The 26,475-nt window shown below is 39.7% G+C and overlaps 3 protein-coding genes across 3 annotated transcripts; 2 read left to right on the top strand and 1 right to left on the bottom strand.

Moving 5' to 3' along the window:
- Positions 1 to 425: 425 nt before the first annotated feature.
- sap18 (Sin3A-associated protein) lies at positions 426 to 1,937 on the bottom strand. Its single transcript, XM_058393593.1, has 4 exons — positions 1,768 to 1,937; positions 1,364 to 1,473; positions 820 to 942; positions 426 to 724 (listed from the first exon to the last, which is right to left on the bottom strand). The coding sequence occupies exons 1-4, from the start codon at positions 1,837 to 1,839 to the stop codon at positions 568 to 570; spliced, it is 462 nt and encodes a 153-aa protein (XP_058249576.1). The 5' UTR covers positions 1,840 to 1,937; the 3' UTR covers positions 426 to 567.
- Positions 1,938 to 2,084: 147 nt separating this feature from the next.
- LOC131355259 (uncharacterized) lies at positions 2,085 to 4,327 on the top strand. The gene is made up of 2 exons (XM_058393592.1): positions 2,085 to 2,436; positions 2,640 to 4,327. The coding sequence occupies exons 1-2, from the start codon at positions 2,259 to 2,261 to the stop codon at positions 3,989 to 3,991; spliced, it is 1,530 nt and encodes a 509-aa protein (XP_058249575.1). The 5' UTR covers positions 2,085 to 2,258; the 3' UTR covers positions 3,992 to 4,327.
- A 3,677-nt stretch (positions 4,328 to 8,004) lies between these two features.
- Positions 8,005 to 26,019, top strand: lats2 (large tumor suppressor kinase 2). The gene is made up of 8 exons (XM_058391711.1): positions 8,005 to 8,202; positions 11,372 to 12,156; positions 19,276 to 19,408; positions 19,540 to 21,083; positions 21,218 to 21,800; positions 21,924 to 22,106; positions 22,221 to 22,327; positions 22,798 to 26,019. Exons 2-8 carry the CDS (start codon positions 11,800 to 11,802, stop codon positions 23,335 to 23,337), a joined length of 3,447 nt encoding a protein of 1,148 aa, XP_058247694.1. The 5' UTR covers positions 8,005 to 8,202; positions 11,372 to 11,799; the 3' UTR covers positions 23,338 to 26,019.
- The last annotated feature ends 456 nt before the right edge of the window (positions 26,020 to 26,475 follow it).

Below are 26,475 nucleotides of genomic sequence, written 5' to 3'. Positions count from 1 at the left end.
CATAAGTATACCACAAGATTGTATAGTTCAAGGCTGACATTGAAACTATCAGTGAAAACCTGCTGTGTTCATTTATGGCTAAAACCAATCACGAGGCTTTGTCACAATCAGCTGCCTAATTCAGTAGTCAGCGCACTGATCAGGGAGTCAGACATTTTAAAGGCGCTCTCTGAATCACAAAATCCCTCCAGGATATTGGAATATTAATTCCTTTAAAAAAAAAATCACATGGCACCAAAATAAAGTGAGCATTGATGCTCACCATGTTCCCTTATTGGGACTCATGTAACATTTTCTGATGCCTCTTAGTTGGGGAAAAAAAAGGTGGATGAACCAAACGAATGGTTTTTTTTTTTTTTATACACAATATAATCTATTGGGAATTTCAACAAGCAAACAATGTTTTGTAGGAAAAAAAAGATTTATTCAGCAAAACAATGTACACTGTGTTAAATGAAGGAACATTTTAAAAATTCAGAATAAATCAGATTCCAACAAATAGGAAGCTTAAAATGTCAAAGAAAATATGCAACAAAAAAAGTTATAAGCTGAATTGTCTGCAGAAGTTCAGTACGGTCTCATACGCCCTTGTAATGGAGGAGCACGGTTCGGAGGCGTGATGGCTATGTCCAGGTAATCCCCGATCTGAAAGCGCTGAGATTGCAAAGTCATGGAGTCATCTGCCCCCTTTCGACCCGACACGGTGTTCCCAATCTCCTTAACCCTACAGCAAAAAACATAGTAATCAGAGATAATCAAGGAAAAGTGATCACACACATGCACAGGTCAGTTATACCAATTAAAGATAATCTCATTTACCTGTAAACCTGCCGTTTTGGGTCCGGGTACACGATGGCAAAAGCAAAATGTGTGCCTTTCTTTCGAGCCTCAGGATAAACCTCTTTCACCAGGCTGGTAAGTTCTTTAAGGGTAGCGTCCATCCTGTCACACAACACGTATTCCCAGTTCATACAAGATATCATGAAATACAAAATATTGAAGTGCTACATTATGGTTTCAGCTTAATCTCTTGACATTCTCAGAGAAATTCTCTGTGCATGCATACGAATTATGACATTAAGTGTTAGGATAGACTAGATAGACTTTTAAACTAACTGTGTCAACAAGAATCAACTCAACCCAACTTTTGGCATACTGGGAAGCAGCATAAGGGTTATAAGCCAATTAATTTTACTGATAGATTGTAGAGTGTTAAAGATCAAGTCTAAATATCGAGAAATTGGGTTATTGTGTCCACCACCACCTACTACAGTTCAGGATTTCAAGACAATGAATGCCCATTTGGAGAAGTTACTTTGACAAGAAAGTGCGTTAGTTTGTGGAGACAGAAGAGTTGCTCTACCATGTGTAAATCTGAAGCTCGCTCGATGGCACATTTCCTCGGGCAAACTCGTCCATTCGATGATGTCTCCCATTATTAGTCGTGAAAACTCTGAGCAGCAGCGGGCATGTCTGAACAACAGAACACAACACAATTAACACCAGCGATATCAAGCTCTGATCTAAGTCTAGATCTGCAATTATCACGAACGAGAAAGAAAGTTAAAAACTCAATATACCTATATTTACTCTACTACAAGTCAAGTTTCGATTAGAAAAGCAATATGCATTCACTAAGGCGGCGGTGATGAGGTATGTGCTCGGTTGCGTGTTAGCACATTTCGCTAATAGCCTGCAAACAAGCACTCGGCGATAGCATGTCTAGCTAACAAGTTAATTCAAAATCCAAAGTATCTGCCAGTGTACCTTTTCTCTATCAACCGGCTTCTCTGGTTCTTTCTTGATTTCTTCTTGCGTAACCCTGGATTCCACAGCCATATCGTCCCAATGTCCACTAAAAAAATACCGAAAACTAGACTAAATGGCGTCCAAGCGCTATCCTTACCGCTGGGCACTAGGCGCTTTGCGATGACATCATAGATAGCACGTTTCCTTGACCAATCACCGTTCAGTAAATGACACGAGCAGATGACGGCAGCCCCAGACGTCTGCAGTAACTGCGCTTGTCTATGGCTGTGTTTGAAATCGCTGCCTAGTGGACATGTAGTGAACTACTCAGACAGCAGAATCCCTCATATTCCTAATGTATGTAGTGCACTATGTAGGGAATTAATAGGAATTAGACATTCCGCCTAGAGTGGTACCCTACCACCTCACCCCCACCGACATTTTGGGAGTCAGAATATAAATATTCTCACTGTATGCCTTCATGATTTCGTCTTTTTGGTGTGCTTAATATGGTTCACACGTGCGTGGTGGCAGGGTGTCGGAACAGGAGGACTCCCGGTACCGCGTTATCCTTCTACAGGTTTCCGCGTGATCCGGAGAGGAAGCAGCGCTGGATTGCTGCTGTGAATCGTAAGGGCTGGGTGCCAAACGAGGGCAGCAGACTCTGCAGTAACCACTTCATTTCAGGTAGTCTATTGAAAGAAAGTTATCTAACATATGCTCAATCCACAGGTGATGCTCAATCCACAGGTGATGCTCAATCCACATACATCATTTCATAACTGGTCATGTGTAAGTGAACGCACGTGACAGCACGTGACGTGATGTATTTATATATTTGTTTACGTTTTTTTTTTGAGCTTGCTGATAATTTCCTTGTTTCATCACAGGTAAACAAGTGAAGAATCCCAGATCTCCTGACTACATCCCTTCGGTTTTCACCTCTGCTACACTATCCTCAGACATTAAAGAAGCACACGCCTTTGAGCCATATGACAAACAAGAAGCACAAGTTGAGGCTGCAAATGCCTTACTTTTCCTACAAGGTCAGGGACGTTTTAATGAAGGCCATATTCATAGCCAATGCCAAGGTGAGCCAGAAAGCACATCCTCTTGTGTGAACAGTGATGATGAAAGAAAAGATATTGAAGTGATGGAAGAAAGTGAAAATGAGAGCAAAGAAGAAGATCTACCCAGAAACCGCTTCACAAAGTCTATCATTTATGAGGCCAAAGTAAATGCCCTGAAGAAAGAGAATATGAAACTGAAGGAGTCCTTAGAGAAGATGTCTCTCACTGAAGCCTCATTTCGGAATGATCCAGAAAAGGTTCAGTTCTACACAGGATTACCAAACTATTTTGTCTTCGAGACGGTAATGTGGCTTCTTGTGCCGCATATGAAAGGGGACAAAAATGCAAAGCTTACAAAGTTCCAACAGTTACTTTTGACTTTAATGAGACTTAGACTTGATCTTAGGAATCAGGACTTGGCTTACCGTTTTGGAGTTAAAGTTTCCACAGTAACCAGGACTGTCCATCGAATCATCAACATAATGTTTACCATGCTGGTTCCCACTGCTGTGTTCTGGCCGTCTAGAGTGGAGCTCCGGAAAAACTTGCCAGAAGCTGTGAAGTGTACGTATCCAGACTGCGCTGTGATCATAGACTGTTTTACAGTATCCCTTGAAAAAGCAGTCAGTATAGATACACATCGTCAAGCTGCCAGAGCAACAAGAGAGATGACCAATCAATCATCACAGTCTGTGTTTGTCAGTGAACTCAAATACGTTATTGGTGTTGCCCCCCAGGGGGCGGTCATGTTCGTCTCCAGAGGAGCACCTGGCAACATTAGTGATAAGACTCTAGTCGAGAGTTGTGGCCTCCTTCATAAGCTCCTGCCTGGAGATGTGGTTCTGGCAGAACGGGATTTTGGCATTAAGGACTTGGTAGGTGCTCACAGAGCTGAGCTCATGCTCACTAGTAGCGAACTAAATGAGCTTAACCAGAGTAACCAGGACACAAGAGAAGATGCTTCACTGGCTACTACAGAGAGACTTCACGTGAATAAGCACGTGGAGCGGGTGATACAAATGGTCAAAAAGAGATATTCTATGCTGACTGGACCAGTGGAGAGCGCTTTTACAGTCATTGATCGTAGCACCAATGTGACCACTTTCGACAAGATGGTACAGGTTGCATGTGCCTTAAATAACCTGTGTATTTCTGCTGTTCCACTTGACTGACTTGCATCCTAGAATATGGAAAGCATCAGGAGGATACATAACGTTACTCAAGGGATCACATAGAATCACATATTGTAACCATTTCAGTTGTTTCTGTTCATACTGAGCCTCTTGTTTTATTCTGTGACATGATGTGGGAGGGTGAAGGCTGCACATTGCATGAAAAGTCTAACTTGTCATCTATCTAAACCACTATCTAACTATGAACGTTTAGCACCTGGCACATGGATCATAGTGAAAATATGTATTCTCTAACTAGAACATGTCCTGTAGTTTCTGGCAAAAAAAAGTGCACCTAATCCATGCATTAAATCCTGCCATTGAATTTGTTTGCAATCATTTGTTATTTATTTGTGAAATATATACAACTCATGCCATGATTCTTACAAAGCACTGTTTCAGGCTTTTTAATGCCATTAGGTGTAATCCAGAGCCTTCTTCAGGCAAGTGGGATTTATCAGTATCTATGACATTAAACATTCTATCTATATGTTTAAGTTTATTAAATAGTTTTTATAGCCAGGAAAGAAAGCTCTTCTCATGTACCCTAGTCTAGCCTAGTCATAGTCTCCTTAGCCTAGTGGTTCTCAAAGTGGGGTTTAGTTTGCTTACAGTGGCAGAAATCACAGCCCAATATTATCAGTGCTATTACATTTATCATTGATTAAATTTGTAGAATAGTTTAGGAAATGTATTGAATGGGTTTAATCCAAACCTTAACAACTGAAAGGCAATGATTTTGTCTTGGACTTCATGTGGTCTCTCACTGGAAAGTTGAGAAATAAAAAAACCTCTATGGCTCCAAAAAATAGCCTAGATATGGTACATGTCGGATTACATTCATAAAATGAAATAAATCTGCTGTGTTGAGGTAAGTGGAGTTTATTTTACAGCTAAAACAGTCTCTAAGTGCAAACCTTGTGAGAACCCCTGCTTTATAATGGCTAGTGAGTACAGTGAAAAGCAGCTATTGTTGTGGGAGAGATATGATATGTTGAAAAAGGGTTTTGCAAGCTGCGGGAGTCTAATATCAAAATTTAATGATCGTGTAAATCTGGCATTGTGCTTCAGCACCAAATTCCTGTGAGATAAAATGTAATACTGTATATTAACTTATGAACTGTATTTTTATACCATATATAGACAATAATACACTATTTCAGAGTATGTACGCTGGTTATAGTAAATAAGCCGTACGCATTAACATACAGTATATTGCCAAAAGTTTTGGGACACCCCTCTAATTCATTGAATTCAGGGGTTGGGCTCGGCCTCTTAGTTCCAGTGAAAGGAACTCTTAATGCTTCAGCATACTAAGATATTTTGGACAATTTCATGCCCCCAACTTTGTGGAAACAGGTTGGGGATGACCCCTTCTTGTTCCAACATGACTGCACACCAGTGCACAAAGCAAGGTCCATAAAGACATGGACCTCAACCTGATAGAACAGAATTAAAGTGGAGACTACGAGCCAGGCTTTCTCATCCAACATCAGTGCCTGACCTCAGAAATGCGCTTCTAGAGGAATGGTGAAAAATTCCCATATACACACTTCTAAACCTTGTGAAAATCCTTCCCAGAAGAGTTGAAGCTGTTATAGCTGACATCCCAGTTTTGGCCTGGCTCACAGTCTCTGAAAACCCCTGAAAAACAACACCTGGATTCAATTATTTGGAGGAGTGTCACAAAACTTTTGGCAATATAGTCTATGATCAGTTTCATAAACAGCCATGGTATTAACTGCTGATTATTAGCATTGTTCTGACATAGCTAATCTACATCACTGCATTTTTCTTTGCATGACTGCTAGACAAAATATGTGGTGCAGAGATTTTATCCTGATGTGCAGATTTTGGACTCAAGTATTGCTTTCAATTAATGTATGTGTTTGCACAAATTATACAGTTGGGTCCAAAAGTTTGAGACCGCAGTGAAAACCTGGGATTTGTTTTCATTTAAAACTATATAAACAGAAATAAACCCAAGATTTTAGAATATTTAAAAAAAAAAGAAAAAAAGGAAAATGTTCAATAGTTTGGTTATCCAGTATTTTCCAGTAGGTTGCACAATTTATAGTCCACTATTTAAAATGAATCAAATTTGTCATATTGATCACATTAAAATCTTTGTGCAATAGGTCAGATTTTGATTATTATCGCTTTTACTGAATTACAAGTTGTGGATTTAGTGCAACGTGGATCAACAGGTTGTACAAAAACTCATGAAGCTCGAGAGTGTGCTGTCGCATGCAGATAACATTATTTGTAATGAGAATGGTTGTATTTAATTAGAAAGCAATACAGAATAGAAGCATTTTAACTAATGGACTCAGATAAGAAAGGCACTGGAAGTATTTGTTTGTTTCCTTCTCTCGCTTTAGGTTTATCAACAGATTTGTGTACAGAGACACTGCTCTACCTGACTGTACCATTCTGCAAATGAAGTATACACTGTAATTGTAACTAGAAGCAAAATAATTCAGTTACAATTGTTTTTACCAGTACTAGGACTAGTTTAGACCCTTGTTTAACATCCGAGATACTGTATGAATGTGTAAATTGAGAGAAACATTTTTCTGGGAACATCTGTAGTTCTTTGAATTAATCATCACACAATCAATAGCCAGTTGTCCCAAGCGTGGTTGAAAAATATTTTCAGTGTAGAGACTTGTGAGGTAGCCCAGAATAAAATTAGTCTGAAGTCACTACAACTGAATTTAGACTGAACAACAGTCTAAAATAATAAAGCATTGATTTTTCTTCCTAATAACATACTTTTATGTTCCTGCATTAAGAATACATAGACTACATGGAAATTGTTTTAGTTATTTACAACATCTTGTCAAGATACACTATATTGGCAAAAGTTTTGGGACACCCCTCCAAGTCACAAATCATTGAATTCAGGTGTTGTTTTTCAGGGATTGGGCTTGGCCCCTTAGTTCCAGTGAAAGGAACTTTTAATGCTTCAGCATTTTTAATGCTTCAATTTCATGTTCCCAGCTTTATGGGAACAGTTTGGGGATGACCCCTTCCTGTTCCAACATGACTGCGCACCAGTGCACGAAGCAAGGTCCATAAAGACATGGATAAGTGAGTTTGGTGTGGAGGAACTTGACTGGCCTGCACCTCAACCTGATAGAACATCTTTGGGATGAATTAGAGTGGAGACTGTGAACCAGGCCAAAACTGAGACATCTGCCTTTACATGAATTTAATATGCAGTTGTCCCGCCCTTTGCATCTATAACAGCTTCAACTCTTCTGGGAAGACTTTCCACAAGGATTAGGAGTGTGTTTATGGGAATTTTATGACCATTCCTTTACAAGCGCATTTGCGAGGTCAGACAATGATGTTGGAGGAGAAGGCCTGGCTCGCAGTCTCCGCTCTAATTCATCCCAAAGATATTCTGTTGGGTTCAGGTCAGGACTCTGTGCAGGCCAGTCAAGTTCCTTCACACCAAACTCGCTCATCCATGTCTTTATGGACCTTGCTTTGTACACTGGTGTGCAGTCATGTTGGAACAGGAAGGGGTCATCCCCAAACTGTTCCCAGAATGTTGGGAGCATGAAATTGTCAAAAATGTCTTGGTATGCTGAAGCATTAAGAGTTCCTTTCACTGGAACTAAGGGGCTAAGCCCAACCCCTGAAAAACAACACCTGAATTTTGGTGTCCCAAAACCTTTGGCAATATAGTGTACCTGCAGAAGGGATAGCAAGTTTTCAGAACAAAATATGGAGTGAAACAAAAAATGTCCACATTAGACCACGTGAAAGGGTTTTCCCAGGCTGCCACATATTTAGTGTAATTTAACTCGAGAATGGATGTTTAAATCACTAGGATAAACGAGAGAAAACGTGGTAATTGATGTAATAAAATGCCCATTGAAATCATTTGATCTCTTCATGGCATAGCGGTGTGTAATAAGAATGGTGTTGTAAATGGAGGAAGCCCCGCCCTGGAGTATGTGCAGTGCTGACGTTCATTGGTGCGTCACGTGACTCCTGTGGAATGTTAACAATGCAGTAAGTGTCCAACTTTGTACTGCATTTCTACTTGTGCCGTGAGTAACGAGAAAATGGAGGACAGGCTCGCGAAATGTAAAGTGTGTTTTTCTTAAACGGGACGAGGCAAGCTGTTGCTAAATGAAGTAAGCGGGTGTTGAAGCGCACATCTTGATAAGTGTGGGATTTAACGTTTCTATTACATGGTAAGTGGCTGTAAGCTTGCTCCTTTTTTTTCGGGGGTCCGGAAAGGAAAAAGCTGTGTGAATGTGATTGTGTTTGTGAATGTAAAGTGCTGCTTTTATCTCATTGTGGATCGGATATAAGGACCGGGAAAGTTTCGGTTCAGTTTGAAGCGCGAGACGGTCCGCTGGAATGCCGAGGTGGTCTCGCGCGGCGCTGCGTTCCTCTCGCTCCATTCCTCCTCCAAACACTACCAAACTTCAGGAAAGGCTGCAGGAAAAGGCCTCGAGACTCCCTCTGTACTCCGACACCGTGAGACTACTGTCAATATCAGAACAATACTAATGCACTACACCGGTCACAGGTTGCAGTGCAGATGTACCCAAGAATTAAAAGAATTCATTACTATCCCTTTTTTAACGCATTACTCAGTAAATACAATTTGGCAGCAGTAGAGAAAGTTATGTGACTCTATTTCTGTTTTATTCTCATTTGTAAAATGATGTGACATGATTTATCAAATCAGAATTGGGATTAAATGGCTGTTATTATTATTATTATTATTATTATTAATAATAATAATAAACAGAAAACGTGATATACTACTACTACTACTAATAATAATAACAATAACACAAATTATTATTGTTATTATTATTAAACAATAAAACGTGATATAATAATAATAATAATAATAATAATTATTATTATTATTATTATTATTAATGTGCATTCACAATATTTACTTATACCTGTACTAGTGTAATGTTCAACAGGTAAATATTGAACATGGACATACCCTGTAATATGGAATTGTTTTTTATAGATAGATAGATAGACAGACTTTGTTGATCCAACAAGGGAAATTCTTATGTTACAGCAGCTTAGTCAGTTACAACATGCACAATATAAATATAAAATGATTATATATAAGAAAAACCTTAGATATAGAATACAATAAGTTAAAGGTATTACAACAAAGATATACAACAACTGTAAATACTTTGATGCCCTTGTGAAGTGTTCACCTGAAGTGGTCAGTAACAGTCACATGTCACAGCAGGTTGTCTCCTCTGGCCCTGGCTCAGGGTTCATCCTGCTGTACACTTCATACAGTTTGCCTGAAGGAGCTTGTGACTTTAGTGTATTCTCCCCTACCTCTTCTTCATGTTGTTTGTGTATGCTGTGTTGAGTGTTTTGGTCCACTTGGTTTGGTTTTGCTTCTTGAATAAGTTCAGGATAGCTGCAAGCTGCTTCCTGAATTTTAAGGCATTGTAATTAGTTGCTAGTGTTTAAGTAAATGATACCTGCTAGATAGGGAGATGCTAAATGTACAGTGGATCCGTTTTATTTGACTGAAGAAACAGGAACTTATTTATCTCATGCCCTGCATTGCACACACTCCATCCTCTAGGAACAGTGTATGCCAAATAATTTTTCCTTACTGTTTATTAAAAGAAAAAATTGGAGTAATAGATTTGAAATAAATATATTAGTGTATAATTGAGTCGTTTGCTAAATTAACTGTTCACCTTTGCTTTGCATCCATGGATATTCATCTCAGTCTGAAGTGAATTCTACAAAAAAATGTGAAATAACATAGTTATATGTTATATAATATCATAATAACATAGTTAATTAGGCATTTGCAAGCTTCTGGTTTAACTGAGGATCTTTGAAACAAAAGCTTGTGGAAGCTAGCTGTGTTATGAGGAGCTTGGAAAAACACAAATCAAAAAATAAATGTAATTAAAAAAAATGATCTTTGAGACTCAGTATACTATATGCAATATAATTTTCCTAGAATACCTTTAATACTGTTTCTTGACAGCACTTTGAAATGATAATTGAGGGTTTAACAAGTATATACAGGTTGCATAATGATTTAAAGGGTCTGGCTTCAGCTTAATGCAAGACATCAAATAAATTTGATTAAAAACTATCAGATGTGTGTGTGTGTGTGTGGTGTGTGAGCTAAAGCCCCCTGCCATGGAACTGTGGGACTGAAGATACTAAGAGATTTTAGAGATTTTACTAGTAAAAATTAGTAAAGTTTTATTTGTCCAGCATTTGATAATTACATGTCGCATTGCTTTTGTAGTGGAAATTTTAACAAGTAACATGGATGAACAGGTAACCCTTTAGGAACTTTGGTGTGTGTGCGTGTGGAAAGGAAGATGTTAACCACTGTAGGTATCTTTTAGCCCTGTGGTACCTTATATGTATTATATACTCAGCTTTGCTTAAGGTTTGTGCCTGAAAAACATTGTTTGCTTATGAAATTGACTGTAATGTATCCTTAAAGCTTGTTTTGCAAGCAATCCATTCGATGTCAAATTTAATTGTAGCTTTACAAGGAGACTCGCTGGTGCTGTAAAGGATTCAGTACAGAGACAGACTTCATGCTTTCAGTCTATGACAAACAGCACCAGAGAGGAAAAACACAGCGGCCAGATTATTTTCTTCTTACAGATGTTTATTTTCTTCTGTGAAAATTCAACGTGTATTGATATTATTCATACAGGTGTATGTTTACAGGACACTGGAAGCTTCACAGAATGAGAGTTTAGGATAAAAATTCAAGAGAGCAAAGAAAATCAGTATTATATTTTCATCAGTATGATATGAGGAGGTACTGGAAAAATCAGGAGTTTTTCTTTCTTTCTTTTTAAAAAAAAAGAATGGAATAAAAAGAATGGCTATATAGGATGAGCTGTTTCTTTGTTTTCTGTTTTCTTCTGCCACTGCAATGATTTTTGTACTGTCAGACATGCTCATGGCATGAAGAAACACATTGGAATGAAGCCTGTATCTTGAACCTGTCCCAAATCCTGTTTGTGAAGATCAACTTGGTCAGCATTGTTGTTCTGTACCGCATTGCTTGTGATTTCCAGATGTGATTAGATGATGAATAATGATAATAGATTCTCTGTTTCTAACACAGAGCCCTGCTTGCGTCAGTAAGACATGTGCTTCTTCTCCTCTTCCTGTCCTCTGCCTCATGAGTGTATCAGCACAGTGCTGGAATGTAGACAATGTTGTTTGAAATAAACCAGTATCAAGGTGCTAATTTCCGATCAGACTTGGGTATTTCGCGGCGAGTAGACACGCAGGAGTCAAACTGTAGACTGAACCACAGCTTAAGACTTATCTTAATTATTCATTACTAACCTCATCCCACTGTCTCCACAGGCGGACATGCAGACCAGGCTGGAGTGGAAGCAACACACATGTATAACCCCTTTTGTGTTAGGGGTGATGGGGGATTGTGCCCCCTAAATGGACCATGTGCTCCAGTAAGACCTCGAAGATCTACTAAGTTTACACAAGAGTCCATCTGGGTGGGGGCATTAGCTGCCATTCATAGCACAGCCTTGGGTGTGTGAGTGAGTGAGTGTGTGTGTGGGTGTGTGAGTGAGTGTGTGTGTGAGTGTGTGTGTGAGTGTGTGTGTGAGTGTGTGTGTGTGTGTGTGTGTGTGAAGGTCTGTGAATATTTTTGTTATTTTTTCTCTGCTTCTGCAATTGACTTGGTATGTGTAAGTGAGTAAGTGAGTGAATTGGCAGAGTGCAGGGGTGGGGGTGTCTGTAAGTGTGTACCATAGGCTAGGGTGGGTCTACCCATGCGACCGAAAACTTTCCCTGCAGCCCCGTATGTGGGCAACACACGCCAACGGCTCCAGGAGATCAAGGAAGGACTGAAACAGCCAGCTAAGCTGGTGAGCCAGGCGCTGCATGGAGGCAGTGCCCGAGGAGAAGGGGGCAGAGGGGGGGACTGCAAAGGTAAAGACCAGGCAGGACGGCAGCAACAACTTCGTCAGCCCCAGAAGTTCAACAACTACCAGAATGCCCTGCGAGAGATTCGCAAGTCTCTCATGCCTTTTGCCAATGAGTCTGGTCCAGCATCCAGCTCCTCACACCCAGGTGGAGATGTGAACAGGCAGATGCTGCAGGAGCTCGTTAAAGCTGGATGTGATCAGGTAAGGTCTCTCTCTCTCTCTCTCTCTCTCTATGTGTGTGTGTGTATGTGTGTGGTCTATAGTGCCAGTTTGTATATCAGTCAAATAAAAAAGGGTTTTCAAAACAACAAAAAGAGAATTCTGAAAGTTTAACACTCTTTATTGCTATTTCTTTCTATAAACCAACAAGTATTGGTAGGATTTCACATGTTTATGGATCTTAAAATATGTATACATATTTATAGATCTTAAAAAAACATGAGAAAATAACAGCCTTTAGTATGTGTATATACTAAAGCCTATAGATATACCGATTTTACCCACACAATTTTTTTTAAATTTATTTATTTATTTATTTATTTATTTATTTATTTATTTTTAAGAAAAGTCCATGCTCAGTAATCTTTGGGGGTTGAATGTTTACTTGAGTAAGTAATGATACTGAATGTTTCAGGCATTAAATGTGTATGTTTTTTTTTTTTTTAATAATTTCTTATTTCTCTTTCACTTCTGCTAATTTGATGCTAATTTGAAGCTAATCTGAAGTACTACTGATAGTAAAGTAAATACACTTGAACAGTTTGGGTGGTTTAGTTGTTTCCACATTTCCACATCCATCATCATTCCATTTCCACATCCATTCATTCCTGTCTATTTTATGTGAAGTAAAAAGTAATTACACTACTTTCCATCCGGAAGAATAACCAAAAATCTGAGCAGTAATGCAGAGGAATAGTGTCTATAGTAAAACTGTAGAATGCCTCTACAGCACAGCTGTTCCCCATGTGTTACTCCGGATGTATTCTAAATTTATTCTAAATGAGTTCTGTTTTTCTGTATTGTTAAGCCATAGTAACACAATCACTGTGTCAAATTCAAAGGAAAGTGCAATGTAGTGGTGAGCATTTCTCAGAAATAGAAGAAAAATGTCCAAAGATTGTCAGTAAAGATTGAAAGAATGCAGCTCCCTGAATAAGGACAGTGACACATAAACAGCACAGTTAAACACTGACCCACAGCCAGCAAGAGAAGACACTGACCATCTCCTTGACTTATCGTCATCGAACGCATTGTCTGTTATTATCCTTTTCATTCCATAGTTTGGAGATTGTTGAAGAAAGATTTATCATTAGTTTATCTGCTTTTCTGTCTTAAAACAGCATTCCTAGCTATTCAGCATGATCATGTAAATACTCCAGAAGTAACAAATATAATTGTCTATTGATGAATATAATTTTTTATATTGCCTGGTGTAGTTATCATATGTCTATTATCTTTATGTCAGTCTTGGAGGGGATATTAGTAGTAGTGGCATGATGAAATACCAGAAACATTTCACACCCTGGTATTCCTAGTCTTTGAGAGTCCTGTGGAAAGTGCCAGCTACAGAGAAAAGAGGAGATCAGAGAATGTTGGTGATAGGGAAAGCAATCAATAACCTTTTCACACCAGCAGCAAAGAAATACATTGATATTTTAGTAATGCTTGAACCCCTATGTACACATCATATAAGTGTAGCAGTGCCTTATTGTGGCCCTTTCACTAGACCTGAACTGTTTGTTTGTGTTGATGTATAAAACATGTAGATTTGAGCAAAGAGCTTGTGTCTCTGCACTGTAGTTTATGCCGTATATCACATTGCCGTATATCTGAAACAGACCCTCAGCTACAGGCCTGAGAGCAGCTCTGTGATTGTTAGGCATGTGAGGAATGCTATGCTCAAGCCCATGCACAACACCACTGAGAAATCCACCACCGCACAGTGGAATTATGAGGCCTAGCCTGAGGGAGCCAGAGCTGCCTCTGTCACAGGCTTTAGGACATGGCTAAATGCAGACTGGAACTGTGGAACTGAATTAGTTTTTTTCATGCAATCTGGGAGCTGAAACATGTTATCAGATGAGTTGTAGTATGCATCAAGTTGTCTGAATATATTCATGACTCTTTGAGGTACCAGCCACAAGCCTGAGCTCATTTTTGAAAAGTCAGATTTAGGTCAGAGCTTATGTAAGATTGTTTGCAGCATTTTGAATTTCTGAAATAGGTTTATAAACACCGCAGTATTTCATTTTGGGCTTGAATTGACCCCCCAAAAAATTTTGGTTATCAAAATTCCTAAGCATACCCACATTCAGGTGGAGTGTAGGCTGGCACTCAGTTTGCTATCTGTTCACTGTCTTATTTAGTTCACTTGTTTACATGGGATTGTTACATGAGCTCTTACACACAGTGTTAGCGGCAGTGGAGTTGATAGAACACCAGTAAGACTGAACCATTGTGAACATGAGGAGGAAGTGTGTCCATTCAATAGCAGCTGGGTGGAACAGTTTTCCCAGTGGGTCTGACGTATTCGCCTGGGACAACACATATTCCCTGAATGTTTCTGTTTCTCTCTAACAATCATTACATGTTGCGTTTATAGTCAATACACTTTCCTTGGTTTATCACTACTAGTCTTAATCAGTGAATGACAGCGGATTTACACACTAGAGTATACATTTCAGTAAGCCTAATTACTTTTAGTGATCCTAGTTATTATATAATGACTAATCCTTTGTATATGCCTATGCCACTCGGTTCCTTTTTTCTCCACGTTCCAATAATGTAATGGCTGCCCTGGCTGGCCTGGGTGCTTCAGTGGGCTACTTTTGCCTGATCCTTATCGAGGCTGCACAAATTACACAGCAATGCAGCAGCTGCTTATATAATCACCTTTAAAAAGGAAATGTTTTGTTGGGGGAAGAGGAGGGGGCTGAAGGGAGGGGCTGAAGGACACTTTAAATCCCATCTTTATTTTGACTGAACAGCATTTTTTCTTTTTATGCTTGGAAGCATTGATTGTATTTAGAAGAGTATCAGGGACTTATAGTAAAAGTTGCAGCAACATGTATGGTGAAGTGACACATATGTTAATGTTTGCCTTATAGGATCTACTAGTGTATACAAAGTCCAATATTAAGACATGCACTGCTGTTAAATGAGTGCAAATGTAACGATGAAAATTCCCTAGAGACACTAGTGGAAATTAGCGTTATTGTATCATGATCAGAAAAGCAAAAGTGAATAAATTGCTATCACTTGCATTACTAATTTATTTTCTTCTGGACAGAAAATAGTGTACTTACTTTCTGCTCTTTACACAGAATAGTCCGGGGCCAATGTGAATGGACCGGAAATGTGAAAACAACCAAACTACTTAAATTATTTAAATGAAATGAAATTTGTATTTCCTTTATCAGTAGTATTTCAGGCTGAAAGAACCTACTTCAAATTCAGATAACAGGTTTAAATTAGCATAAGACAGAGAAATAAGAAAAATCTGCTTCTCAAAATCAAATAAAAAAATCCACATTCCATGCCTGAAAGCTTACCCACTCATATAAACCCAACCAAATAAAAGCAAAGATTGATAAGAACAATTCTTACATTTCTTATTTGGGATGTATTTGTATGTATTTGCAGACATGTAAGGTTTGTAGCAAGTCTCACAGAAGAAAAACACAGCACAAAAACACATGCACAAAATCACAGATCTCCTTATGTTAATAGTGTATTTACCACAGTAACAAAAAGCTGTAGAAACTGCTATAGATGTAAAAAAGCCACTGAAATAAACCATGGGAAGGACTAATGTTGTGATATTAATAGAAAGCAAAAAAGATTTTAATACAACAGAATATTACTGCATAGTTAAAGAGTAATAAATGCTATAGTAACAGGATGAAAGGTGAACAGCTTGAGACTCTAAAAAGAATGAAATATCCAACTCTAAAATCGACTTTGGGAGCAGGAAAAGCAAACAGAAACATTGACTGTACCACTTTAATGTTGGTGTTCTCTTTTATTAAGGGTCAGATTTGCATTCCATTCATTCAGAGCAAGAATGAAACAAAAACCAATGTAATCTGATGTTCACTTTCATATGGATGTGATTACAGTTTATGGTTATGTGAGCACCAATCAGTGGATTCAGGTTGACTCATGGCATTCTGGTGTGGTACCTCAGCCTGATTTACAAAATTACATACAGTGGTATTTGTGGAAATATCATGATACTAATGTAATGCATTTTTACTGTGGTGAAGAATACCAGGCTATACACCAGGGTACCATCAGATACCGTTATATATGTATACTATATTGCCAAAAGTTTTGGGACACCCCTCCAAATATTTGAATTCAGGTGTTGTTTTTCAGAGGTTGGGCTTGGCCCCTTAGTTCCAGTGAAAGGAACTCTTAATGCTTCAGCATACCAAGACACAATTTCATGCTCCCAACTTTCTGGGAACAGTTTGGGGATGACCCTTTCCTGTTCCAACATGACTGTACACCAGTGCACAAAGTAAGGTCCATAAAGACATGGATGAGTGAGTTTGGTGTGGAGGAACTTCACAGAGTCCTGACCTCAACATGATAGAACATATTTGGGATGAATTAGAGCAGAGACTGTGAGCCAGGCCTTCTCGTCCCAACATCAGTGCTTGACCTCACAAATGCGCTTCTAGAGGAATGGTTAAAAATTCACATAAACACACTCCTAAACAAAGTGGAAAGCCTCACCATAAGAGTTGAAGCTGTTATAGGTGGGCTAACTCCAAAAAACATTCATGTGCATGAAAAGGCAGGTGCCCCAAAACTTTTGGCAACATAGTGTATCCCCATTCTAGAACCACAATACATTTTTATCTGGAAGTTCCCAGAATGATTTTTTATATATTTTTTTCCAGATTGTCTGTAACTCGCAGTGTGCTATGTTTAGACGTTGTGAGTTTCAAATTGTAGCTCTTTTTATTATTTATCTTCCAAAGTTCCAAAGAGGATACACATGCAGTAAGCAAGAGGTGAACGTTTCTATATAATTCATTCGCAAAATGGATCTAGTTTTTCCTCGTTTTAGGACTTATGATGTCCGTCTTTCTTTGTGTCCCTCTCTAAGGTCCTCCATATGGCATTAATTTACACAGTCTATGAAGGAATGTGATTCAGAATCAGGTCAAAGTGAAAGCTCATAAGAAAAAAGAACCCACTTTAACACTGACTCACTGCATTGTAGCCAGCAGTAGTTATGTCACTCCAGCCATGGAAACAGTTTGTTTTTATAAATATTCCCACAAGTTAGAGGTTTGCTCTTCCCGGTCAGGAATGTGAGTGTGTTGAGATGAGTGATTAACTGTCTGTTGTTCTGCTGAGACATGGTGGTGACAGGTAGAACCAGGACATAAATCTGATTGAGATTTTGAGCAGATCCCATTAAGCCGAATGCACACCGATTTTTCAATCACACAGAAATTTTGTAGAACAGTGATAATCGATTGGTAGCCTCTGCATTTTTAAGCAGCACTGAAATGTGAAATTACTGGCAACAGATCTAGTAATGTGCACAAGTATTTGACAAGCAAGAGCAACCATCATCCAGCAACGAGAAAAGGTTTCAGAAGCAAAAATGACCAAAACAGCATTATAAGGATTGTCTACATTTTGTGGTGCTACAATAGATGAAGAGTACAAGTTCATATTTGATGCTAAATGAAGAAAAAAGTCTTTATAGTTTTATTTGTGCTTACTTGCACACCACTACTCTGACAAGACAAGAAATCCATTTCTATACAACAAATGTGTTTATTGTGAGACATACATCAGTTGTGGATTGTGAAAACACGTTATTATCCACTGTGCATATGACAATAATTTGTACAGTGAAATATCAAGCACAAATAAACAGAAGGGTTGATTCATAGATAGTAAGTACAGACTTTACTCATAGCTGGAATATTTCCTTCTTGGCTTTGGAACGTCCTGAACATCTGTCGCCATGGCAGTGGAGGTCAGGACTGGGTCAAACAAAATGTAACCCCTCTTTAATCTGGTGTGTGTCTCAGTGTGTGTCTGTGCACATGCATGTGTGTGTGTGTGTGTGTGTGTGCCTCCATGCATCTGTGCATGTGTATGTACATTCATCTGTGCACACTTTCTTTGAGTTGCAACACCCTGCAGTTTTGAGTGCAATGAACATTTTTCCTGCATGTGTGTGTGAGTTAGTGAGTGAGTTAGTGAGTGAGTTAGTGAGTGAGTTAGTGAGTGAGTGAGTGAGTGAGTGAGTGAGTGAGTGAGTGAGTGAGTTAGTGAGTGAGTGAGTGAGTGAGTGAGTGAGTGAGTGAGTGACTTTATGATACAGACAAACAGAGAGACAGACAGAGAGACACACACACAAAGAACAAGTAAAGTAACTTTCCCACTCAGGGAATGTCTAGAGCTTTTCAAACTGTGTGTTTTATGTACCCGTGCTTGTACTAAGTGACCGTTTATTTCCACACCCGTCTTATTTAAACTTTTTCTCCCTACTACATAACCACAGGAACTCCAATGCTGTTAGAGATTTCATATTTACTGAGCAACAGAGGAGAAACCCCCCAACACGTTTTTCTTCTCTGACACATCATGTGTATTATTATTTCTGACCACCAGAGGCAGACAGAGAGTTTACTGTGCCCCTGTAGAGTGAGGTTTAGAGAGAATGTCTTCTGAATGAGGTCATATGCCATTCAGGGGGATTTCCTCATATAGGTGTGGGTTGCTGTGTACAGTTGTTTTTATTTAGAGTACTTAACTTGCAAATTATACTTGGTGCACTTGTCTGGAGTGTATTTATCTGCACATACGCTGGTCATAAAATACATAGTGTGTCTGTTTATCATCATTTGAATCTAAACTTCCATGCCTTATCAGAATTTAGTATAATGACATTGCAGGTTACGTGTAGGTTACGCTGTAGTTACACTGTAGTCTAACATCTTCCTATATTCTATAAGGAGCCGGCTTTTGTTTGTGTGCTGGCACAGGAAGATGCTGGTCTGTGACCTTCTGTGTGTGTGTGTGTGTGTGTGTTAGTGTGTGTGTGTGTGTGTGTGCGAACATGAGAAAGAGAAAGGAAGATATCCTGTTTGAGTGTGTGGGAAATATGGGAAATGTATGACTGCTTCTAATTAAGCAGATGCCCATACACATTCCTGGTGTTTGTGGATGTCCTTTATGTAAAAATGTAAATGAAAATAAGCATTCAAACATCTTGCTTTCACATATAGTGTGTTATTTTAACATGTATATGCATTATTTGTGCTTTTTTCCCACACTGTATAAAAGGAAATGGCAATACGTGCATTGAAGCAAACAGGGAGCCGTAACATTGAAGCAGCATTAGAGTACATCAGTAAGATGGGCTACCTAGACCCTCGCAATGAGCAGATTGTGCGTGTCATCAAACAGACTTCTCCAGGTTGGTGAAATATATGCCATATTGCAGACAAAAAATTTGTCCTTTTTTAATACAGTGAAACAGAGCTCTAAAAAAATGTTCTATGCCTACATTTCCTCTGAACTAAATCAAACATTTTCTACCTTCTGAAGGCAAAGGTGCCATTGCAAATTCAGTAGATCACAGACCGGCAATGGAGACTTCCAGTGAAGGTGCTATGCCCCCTTATCATCAAATGGGACCACCGCTATATGATGGAGCTGGCTATGGGTCAGAGGGAGAGATGGAACGTGCATATATGGGTGGACCACCCTTCATGAACTATATGATGCCACCTTCTAACTCAGCACAGGGTCCTTCAATGGGGAACCCAATGGCTCGGCCCCCCAGCATGGGAGCTTATCCTCCAGCCATGACTCCTCAGAATGCCCAAGGAGCTTCAATTTACTCATCTGGTCCTGCTCAGCAGAAAGGATACACAGGGGGCATGGATCAAGCTATGATGGGCTACAGTGTGTCAGGTCCACCCATGCAACTCCAGTCCCAGGCACCAGGGGGCCCTGGTCCTCATTATGACTACAGACCTCATATAATGGAGACCTCTGGCTATAGCGTTAAACGAAGTGCTTCTTTTCAGAACAAGATGCCACCACTGGCACCGGACAACTATGTCAATATGCAAGGCAAAGGGGCTATAGGTCAAAATGGTGGTGGATACGCTCCTAACCTTTACCTGCCTCCTCACTCACACCCCCGTCAGGCCAGCCCAACTTCACACCAAGTCCACATGATGTCACGCTCTCCTGGAGGAGCAGTTGCAGCAGCTGCTATGGGCCCTGAGTTCTCAGATATTCCCCAAGGTCTTCTCACTCCTTCTAGGGCCAGCCTCAACCTTGACCTATATGATCACCTCTGGGCTGGTGCTCAAGGCCCCGAGGCAGCACCTCCAGCCCGACAGCCACAGGGACCCTTCAGAGGGGAAGTACGTGTCCCCAGCAGAACAAATTCTTTCAACAACCACCAAAAGGTAAATGTAAGACAAGCAATGCCCCCTGCAACTAGTGTACCGAGCAAACAGGACACTGGAATGGGGCCACCCAACACCATCACTGCAGTGACCTCTCCACCAATCCAGCAGCCTGTGAAAAGCATGAGAGTCATGAGACCAGAGCCAAAGACTGCAGTTGGGCCATGCCACCCAGGCTGGTTAGCTGCACAGGCCCAGGATACTCCTGAGACACATGGGTACTTGCCAGATGAAAGTTTTACCTTGGAATCCACCCAGGAGCCCCGATGTCCACCTCCACCCTACCCCAAAACGCTGCTTATGTCTGGAACCACAGCTGTACAGGAAACTGCACCCTTGGAAGCTGGAGGCATTGCTGGAGCTTCAGACCACGGTGCCCCAGGTAGGCCTGTCCCAAGTGCCCCAGCAGGGAAGCCAGAAGAGCGTGCCACCAAAGACAAAGCAAAGCCAGGAAAAGGAGAGAAGATTGTAAAAGATAAGAAGCAGATTCAGACTTCACCAGTACCAGTGCGGCGGAATGCCCGTGATGAAGAAAAAAGGGAGTCACGTATCAAGAGCTATTCTCCCTTTGCTTTTAAATTCTACATGGAGCAGCATGTAGAAAATGTTATGAAGACGTACCAGCAGAAGCTAAATCGCAGACTGCAGCTGGAGCAAGAGATGTCTAAGGTGAGAGTTTCTTAACTAGTTTAGCCATAAACCACATTTTATACAACTTATTTAAAATGATCCTATTTTCTTTTACTCTCTTCCAACTTCTGTCACAACCTCCATTTGATCCTATTCCCCAACCCTCCCCGTAGGCTGGTCTGTCAGAAGCAGAGCAGGAGCAGATGAGAAAGATGTTGAACCAGAAGGAGTCCAATTATAACCGACTGCGCCGTGCCAAGATGGAAAAATCTATGTTTGTGAAAATTAAAACACTTGGAATAGGGGCCTTCGGGGAGGTGTGTCTGACCCGTAAGGTGGACACCGGAGCCCTGTACGCCATGAAGACTCTCCGAAAGAAAGACGTCCTGAACCGTAACCAGGTGGCTCATGTTAAAGCGGAGCGGGACATCCTTTCAGAGGCTGATAACGAATGGGTAGTCCGACTGTACTACTCATTTCAGGATCGGGACAGCCTTTATTTTGTTATGGACTACATTCCTGGGGGAGACATGATGAGCCTGCTAATTCGTATGGGGGTTTTCCCTGAGCCATTAGCCAGGTTCTACGTGGCAGAACTGACACTCGCTATCGAGAGCGTGCATAAGATGGGTTTTATCCACAGAGACATCAAACCAGATAACATCCTCATTGACCTGGATGGACACATCAAGCTTACTGATTTTGGCTTGTGCACAGGGTTCCGCTGGACACATAACTCAAAGTATTATCAGAAAGGTGAGCAGATTTTAGACTTCTATTATCTGTGCTAGATTACTACAGAGACATCTGTAGACAGACTGTTGAATTGTTTCCATCAATCATTGTATCTTCTTTATTATTCACATATAACATCCACAGGGAACCATATCCGCCAGGATAGTATGGAACCCAGTGACTTCTGGGATGATGTGTCTAACTGTCACTGTGGTGACCGGTTGATAACACTGGAACAACGGGCAAACCGTCAACATCAGCGCTGTCTTGCACACTCCCTAGTGGGCACTCCCAACTACATTGCCCCTGAAGTTCTACTGCGGAAAGGTACAACGATATAAAAACCACTACAAAACAATATGAAAGGCTTGACTGTTGTTAAGAGCATTCTGTTAGTATTTTTAATGTATGATCTGTCATAATGTGGTGTCTTCTGTGCAGGATACACCCAGCTGTGTGACTGGTGGAGTGTGGGAGTGATTCTGTTTGAGATGCTAGTGGGCCAGCCTCCATTCCTTGCGCCAACCCCTACAGAAACACAGCTTAAGGTCAGGCAGTGTTTGTGATTGCTGTATGATTTTTTTAAAAAAGATGTCCCATTCTGTACTATAGTTACTGTACTATAAGTGAGTTATAAACCCTGTTTTTTATCTAAAAAGAAATACTGGAGGAACTATGAAGTATTTTCACATTCAGTCTATATGCAGGGTTATTTTGATTAAGAGACATTTAACTTTAATGATTATCATTTTTGCCGTTCTCAGCTTTGCCCAAAACATTTGTGCTCAAACAAAAATGAGAAATATCCAGAGAATCCTCATATAAATATAAATCTAATATAAAACAGCTGTAGTGCTGCTTCATCAGGTTTCGACCCTACACAACAACAGCATGTCCATTTGACAGGTTGTGAATGTGAAAGTGGCTGAAGAGAATTGATGCCTCTTTCATAAAGTCTTAATCAAAGACCAGACTGTAGTGATTTATTTAACACTAAATGTTCTCTTGCCTTTATCAGGTGATAAACTGGGAGAACACACTACAGGTGCCTCCACAAGTCAAGCTGAGCCCTGAGGCCGTAGACATCATAGGGCGTCTCTGCTGTTCAGCAGAGGAGCGTCTGGGAAGAAATGGTGCTGGTGAGATAAAAGCCCACCCTTTCTTTGCTCAGGTTGACTTCTCCAGCAACCTTCGCACTCAGCCTGCTCAGTACCGACCTAAGATCGCTCACCCAATGGATACTTCCAACTTTGATCCAGTGGAAGAAGAAGGTGGCCCAGGGGCATGGAGTGACAGCGGAGACAGCACTCGGGCTTGGGATACTCTCTGCTCACCAAATAGCAAACACCCCGAACACGCCTTCTACGAGTTCACCTTCCGAAGGTTCTTTGATGATAACGGCTGTCCGTTCCGTTACCCTAAGCCCCTGGAAGAAATGCAAGGGCCCCCCAGCAGTAGTGGAGCTAGCAGCATGGGTCCTGAGGAGGAAGAGAATGAGGAGGAAGTGGAGAGGGCCGAAGAAGAGCAAGGAGAGGGGTGTGAGCCTGTATATGTGTGAGACATGGGGAATGCTGATTTAGCTTCACCAGTGTGGCTTTTATTAAATAGCACACCAGATAATCCTGTGTGTTTAAGGTTGGTTCGAAAAGGAGAGAAGGGAATTAAAGAGGAATGGGTATAAAAAGAGAAAAATAACGCCATGTGAAATGCATATTATTACTCAAATATTATAGTGCAGAATCTTTTACTTGTTCACGCATACGTATGTCTAATGGAAACTGCAATCTGGGACCAATAAGTGTGGACTGAGACAGATTCAGTGTGATGCAGGATGCTGTTCCTCTGTCAGTGAAGGTGACAAAGCAATTCCTTATTCCAGATAAGTAACTGTGATCATGGTCACTGGACTCAACTCAACAGGGCTAAATCAACAGTGGTGGTGTTATTTGGTGACTATAAACTGTGTTTCATATGACCACACAACTTTAATCAAAATCCTTCTACTCTAATAATATATGGGCCCAAATACACTCAGATGTGTTGTTCCTTCTACAGGTATCTGTAGAGATACCCATGACTGGTAGAGCAGCGACTCATTTTAAACTTTGAAGGCTTTGTACAAAATAAGAGATGTCTGTTTGGAGACTGTTAGTCCCAGGAGAACATGCACGTATGTGAAGATAAGATATGGCTCAGGTTGTTTTCCTCTTTGTATTAAGGAAACTTCTGTATCAGTTACAGAATATTTTGGTTTGAGAGTGATTTCACAATGCCTCCCAGTGATTACAAAAACACAGAGCAACATTCAACCTGGGGGGAAAAATATATGTATGTATAATTTTTACAGTCATTTATTTGCTAAATGTATATGTTACATATTCTGACTTTCTCTGCACCTCGAAGCTTTCACAGTTACATTATTTTAATAGCTGGTCCTCAATCTTTAACAGTTTGTCATCACAGTTCTTTAGGAGTAATAGTTACTTTCCATTCTCTAGCATTACTCTTGCTATCTGTTCCCCATTGCTTCAATATCAGCACCTTAAAATATTCAGAATATCAGTGTAAGTGTTTATCGTCAGTTATTTACTATTTCACTCAGATATACAGAAATGGATTTAGCTCAATAAGGAGTCTTAACTGTCAGGGGACTTATTTTTTTTGTCATCACACTTATGTAGATTCACTGGCAACATCTGTACCCCCCCTTAAAATACTTAAATTTGCCCAAATTCTAGTTATGGAAGCACACACATACACTGTACAGTGTTAAACATGAAGTCTCTGACTACAATATAGACAATATCTTATAACACGGTAGTGAAAAAGTGTTAGAAAACTAGTAAACAAATGTCAGAAGAAAATAATTGTATGGGATTACTATGTGCAATAATGAATATATATTCTATAATGTTCTAATCACACAAACAGCTTTTTTTTATTCAGTACTGAAATACACAGTGTAAAGGTAAAAAAATATTTTCCTCAATATAGATACCTGACCCAGTGCTGCTCTTTGTTATTGATGTTACATTATCATCATACTTTCATATATGCCTTTCTATTTTTTTTTTGTTTTGTAAAAAGCATGCTGTTGGTTGACAGTGTCCTTGACATAAGATGTGACAAACTGTGTGCCTTCTAATGAATGTGTGGGTGTGTCCACCACATGCTGATCAGTATTTAAGATGGAGATGGAAACATGCTTTTCCCCTTCACTCAGGCTGGTCCTAAATGTTTGGGAAAAGAGTGTTTAGGAGAGAGTGGAGAAGTGGAAAATAAAGATTGGAATGAACATTAGTTATTAAAATGTTAAAGACGTAAGAAGACAAAGTGGATTTGATTTGATTGGATTTTTATATGCCTGTTTTTTTTTTTTTTTTAAAGTAGGACGATGTGGAAGTAACTGTATTGAACTGAATTGTTGAGTCCATTTGATTAACATGTTTTGTGAAGATGAGAATTTTGAAATAAGTAAGTGTACAGAACCAACCGTTATATCTGATGCTAATTGACAATCATTACTACTTTTCCAGGCTCTTGTTTAAAAACCATCATCTGTCTAGAAGAACTATATTAAATCTACAGTCCATCATGGTGTCTCATAAGTAGTTCAAATTTGCGATATTTAGCTGGATAACGAACATTTACAACCAAATGTATTGCATGAGTTAGTACTAACGTCACACCATTTTATCCCAATGTGACGCACCGGTTAATGTGGCAGATGTTCTGCTGACCCGTATTCATCATGATGGAACACTCAGTGAAAAATTCAGAAGACAGGCCTTCTACAATAAATTGCGTGTCATGTGAGTGTGTTTTGTTTTGGATGGATTTTCTGCATTTCACTTTTGAAAGTGCTGACTGACAATCTTTGGTTGAGAATAACTGATATTGGACTTTTGTGTGCCTTTTTTTTTTGTATTTCATTGCTTGAGTCGGGTGGGACTTTTTGACTTCTGTGACCTTCTTTAATGTATTATGTAATACAGCTACTATTAAATATATAAATATATATAAATATATATTTATACAGATATACATATTTTTTGTATCATTATTATTTTTCATTTTTTCTGAGCTAATTTCTGAACCTCTGTGTCTTCAGTATTACAGACAGTAAATATTTGGATTCATAGCTTTTTACATACATGTATGAACCAAGAATTTGTTAAATATGCTTTCACTGTTCTCACATGTGTAAATGTATATTCCTAAATTAAATTAAATAAATGAATCGCATTGTTGCATTCTTTCTAAATATTGGCTTACCAGTAAGGGTTTACAATTATGAAATATTTGTAGAATGATCTAAAAATGCCTCTGTAATAATTTCTAGGAAGTAACTGTTGGTTCTAGGCTGCAACTGTGCTCAGCTGTCCTCAGTTTGATTAACTCATTTTACTAACTGTGAGGAGGTTTGCATGTTTTCTGGATATCTGGGTGGGTTTCCTCTGAGTTCACCATTTTCCTCCCAACTCTCTTAAACATGCCAGTAGATATATTGTCTAATCTAAATTTAGCCTCAGTGTGAAAGAGTGTCTGAATGTGTGTATGCTTGATGACCTGTGGTGAACTGATGGTTCCACATCCCTACTTCACATCCCGTGTTCTTGGGAAAGGCTCTGGATCCTCCGTGACACTGAGCAGGATAAAGCAGTTAACTGAAGATGAATGCAAGAATGAGTGAATA

The sequence above is a fragment of the Hemibagrus wyckioides genome, linkage group LG06 (genome assembly GCF_019097595.1).
Source record: "Hemibagrus wyckioides isolate EC202008001 linkage group LG06, SWU_Hwy_1.0, whole genome shotgun sequence".
Taxonomy (NCBI): domain Eukaryota; kingdom Metazoa; phylum Chordata; class Actinopteri; order Siluriformes; family Bagridae; genus Hemibagrus; species Hemibagrus wyckioides.
This window is presented reverse-complemented; position numbering and strand designations above follow the sequence as displayed.

What these genes read in the sequence shown, in the direction of transcription:
- lats2 (XM_058391711.1), top strand. Translation starts at nt 11,800, where the DNA reads ATGCGACCGAAAACTTTCCCTGCAGCCCCGTATGTGGGCAACACACGC. An exon ending in TGGAGCAAGAGATGTCTAAG is followed by an intron (nt 21,084 to 21,217) that starts GTGAGAGTTTCT and finishes CCCTCCCCGTAG; the next exon opens with GCTGGTCTGTCAGAAGCAGA. An exon ending in CTACAGAAACACAGCTTAAG is followed by an intron (nt 22,328 to 22,797) that starts GTCAGGCAGTGT and finishes TGCCTTTATCAG; the next exon opens with GTGATAAACTGGGAGAACAC.
- sap18 (XM_058393593.1), bottom strand. Translation starts at nt 1,839, where the DNA reads ATGGCTGTGGAATCCAGGGTTACGCAAGAAGAAATCAAGAAAGAACCA. An exon ending in AGCCGGTTGATAGAGAAAAG is followed by an intron (nt 1,474 to 1,767) that starts GTACACTGGCAG and finishes TCTGTTGTTCAG; the next exon opens with ACATGCCCGCTGCTGCTCAG. An exon ending in GAGCTTCAGATTTACACATG is followed by an intron (nt 943 to 1,363) that starts GTAGAGCAACTC and finishes GTTGTGTGACAG; the next exon opens with GATGGACGCTACCCTTAAAG.
- LOC131355259 (XM_058393592.1), top strand. Translation starts at nt 2,259, where the DNA reads ATGGTTCACACGTGCGTGGTGGCAGGGTGTCGGAACAGGAGGACTCCC. An exon ending in CAGTAACCACTTCATTTCAG is followed by an intron (nt 2,437 to 2,639) that starts GTAGTCTATTGA and finishes GTTTCATCACAG; the next exon opens with GTAAACAAGTGAAGAATCCC.